The 2,500-nt window shown below is 45.0% G+C and overlaps 1 protein-coding gene across 1 annotated transcript in view; it reads left to right on the top strand.

The window, feature by feature from the left end:
* The window catches only part of ches1 (checkpoint suppressor 1), a 234,827-nt gene that overhangs the window by 228,158 nt on the left and 4,169 nt on the right, over nucleotides 1–2,500 (top strand). The window contains exon 5 of the mRNA XM_061987014.1: nucleotides 453–561. Within this exon, the coding sequence (XP_061842998.1) occupies nucleotides 453–561 (109 nt within the window). The remainder of the gene's footprint in view (nucleotides 1–452; nucleotides 562–2,500) is intronic.

Genomic DNA, 2,500 nt, shown 5'->3' with positions numbered 1-2,500 from the left:
CCACCCCCCCACCTCCCGAAATCGGAGGTCTCAAGGTTGGCAAGTATGAGCTAGACATACGTAGTAAGTGTCCTTCTGTCTCAAACATCACATTTGTCAATATAAGTATGAAATGTTTATCGTTACTGACCTAAAAACTGTCCCATCCTGCGTTCCAACAGTCTTGTGGGTCAAGCCGGATTTAGCCCAGCCCAGCGGTCGTTGGTAATTGAATGATTCACAGCGTCCTTAACTCATTTATGACGCTTTCCCGCTCAATTGAAGCGTGCCTTGCTCATCAATAGAGCCCAGTTGGGCTCCTCAGACGCTCGGCCGGCTCTCATTGAGCCGCCGCCAGCTCTTATCGCCGCCTAATCGGGTTTCCGAGAAGCCACCGCCGTCTTTTCCCCCGCTTCCGTCCGGCGTCCTTAGAAATATGACGGAGGATGTGACGGCCTGTGTTTGTCTTCCAGTTCCTCGTGGCGTGATTCAAAACGGCGCCCGCGTGAGGAGCCAGGCACTCTTCCCAGTGATCAGACCCCTCCCCGTCAGCCCCGTGGGCAGCAGGACTTCTGCTATAAGGTAAGTCCGCTTTGCTCGTGTCGCTGTAAGGACTGTGTCATCGCTGCGAGCGCTCCCCGGACATTTCATCGGGTGCGCCTGTTCCAGGATGTTTATTCCACTTGCCACTTTGCTACAGATTCAGGACTTTCTTGAGTTGATTTGAAATTGCACGACTGGCCGATCAGAACAGCACAGTTCTTACATGTTTTTAAAAATAATTACTAACTTTAAAATGGTGGGTCTTAAATACCATATTGTACGGACCACAAGCCGCAACTTTGCAGTAGTGTTGTAGCTAGAGATAAATGCTTTAAAATGTAATATCGTAAATTATCGGTATCGGTTTCAACCTCCCGATACTCCCGGGAGACTCCCGAATCTCAATGCCCCTCCCGAAGATCTCCCGGGGCAACCATTCTCCCGAATTTCTCCCGATTTCCACCCGGACAACATTATTGGGGGCGTGCCTTTAAGGTACTGCCCTTTAGCATCCTCTACAACCTAGGTCCACTTTTCCTCCATACAAACAGCGTGCCGGTCCAGTCACATAATACATATGCGGCTTCTACACACACATAAGTGAATGCATGGCATACTTGATCAACAGCCATACAGGTCACACTGAGGGTGGCCGTATAAACAACTTTAACACCGTTACAAATATGCGCCACACTGTGAACCCACACCAAACAAGAATGACAAACACATTTCGGGAGAACATCCGCACCGTAACACAACATAAACACAACAGAACAAATACCCAGAACCCCTTGCAGCACTAACTCTTCCGGGACGCTACAATATACACCACCCGCTACCACCAAAGTCCCCCCCCCCTCAAGGATGGCAAGTATGCTCTAGTATACTTTTCAACTTTTTTAAGTGAGGGCCCACGTTAATCAATTCATGGTAAAGTTACATTGTTTAATCCAGCGGGGCATCACAACAAAATTAGGCATAATAATGTGTTAATTCCACGACTGTATATATCGGTATCGGTTGATATCGGTATCGATAATTAAGAGTTGGACAATATCGGATATCGGCAAAAAGGCCATTATCGGACATCTCTAGTATAAACAGTTTTAGTTATATTGTAAAGCTTACAATTTACGCCTCCGGTTTGAGCCAAAACAGGGAGTACATTTTGAATTGCAGTGAGCGAACTCGTCCTAAAGATGGCGCCGTAGCACAAACAATTGGGTTTATCGAAAGCTATCGAGCACAAAACATTATAGCAATCAGAGGGAGAATTTTTTTTTTTAATTAGCCACACCATTTTATAAACCACAGGGTGCAAAGTGTAGGAAAAAAGTTGCGGCCTATAGAATTTACTGTACTAGGTAGATAGATAGATAGATAGATAGATAGATAGATGGATAGTACTTTATTGATTCCTTCAGGAGAGTTCCCTCAGGAAAATGTAAAACTAGTACTACTTCATTTTGTTGATCTTTGAGCAAACCCACTATGATCCAGAACGATGTTTCCAAGTGATGATACCGGTTTTGGCACAAACAGGTTTGTTAGCCTGGTGGTCCTAAGGGCATGTGGAGCATGCATGGACATGCACGTCCATCATAAGAGCATGGTGGTCTGCACTCTGCCATGCATTAAACATAACTCACTAAAGGTATGCAGTGAATATTTGATCACTAAAGGGGTGCATGTTTGTCTTATAACTTATTAATATGCTAACGCTCTTATTCTGAAGCCGGGGAGTGTCCAAGGGGAAGGGGACGATGCCAAGGCGTTCTCAGTGGTTGGAATTTCCGAAAAGTAGGACTATTATTAATGCATTGAATATTTCCAAAGCGTAATAAAACTGATTTAATCGGAGCCCTCTAAACATGAAATATCAGGCATAAAGTATGTTGTTCTGCAAAAACCTGCTCAACTTGACAGTTGCAGCTACGACCATTAGTTGTGTTTAGAGATGTCCGATAATGGCTTTTTT

This window comes from Nerophis lumbriciformis, linkage group LG26, assembly GCF_033978685.3.
Source record: "Nerophis lumbriciformis linkage group LG26, RoL_Nlum_v2.1, whole genome shotgun sequence".
In the NCBI taxonomy this organism is placed as follows: Eukaryota; Metazoa; Chordata; class Actinopteri; order Syngnathiformes; family Syngnathidae; genus Nerophis; species Nerophis lumbriciformis.
Note: the sequence above shows the minus strand (reverse complement) of the source record. Positions and strands in the feature narration are given on the sequence as shown.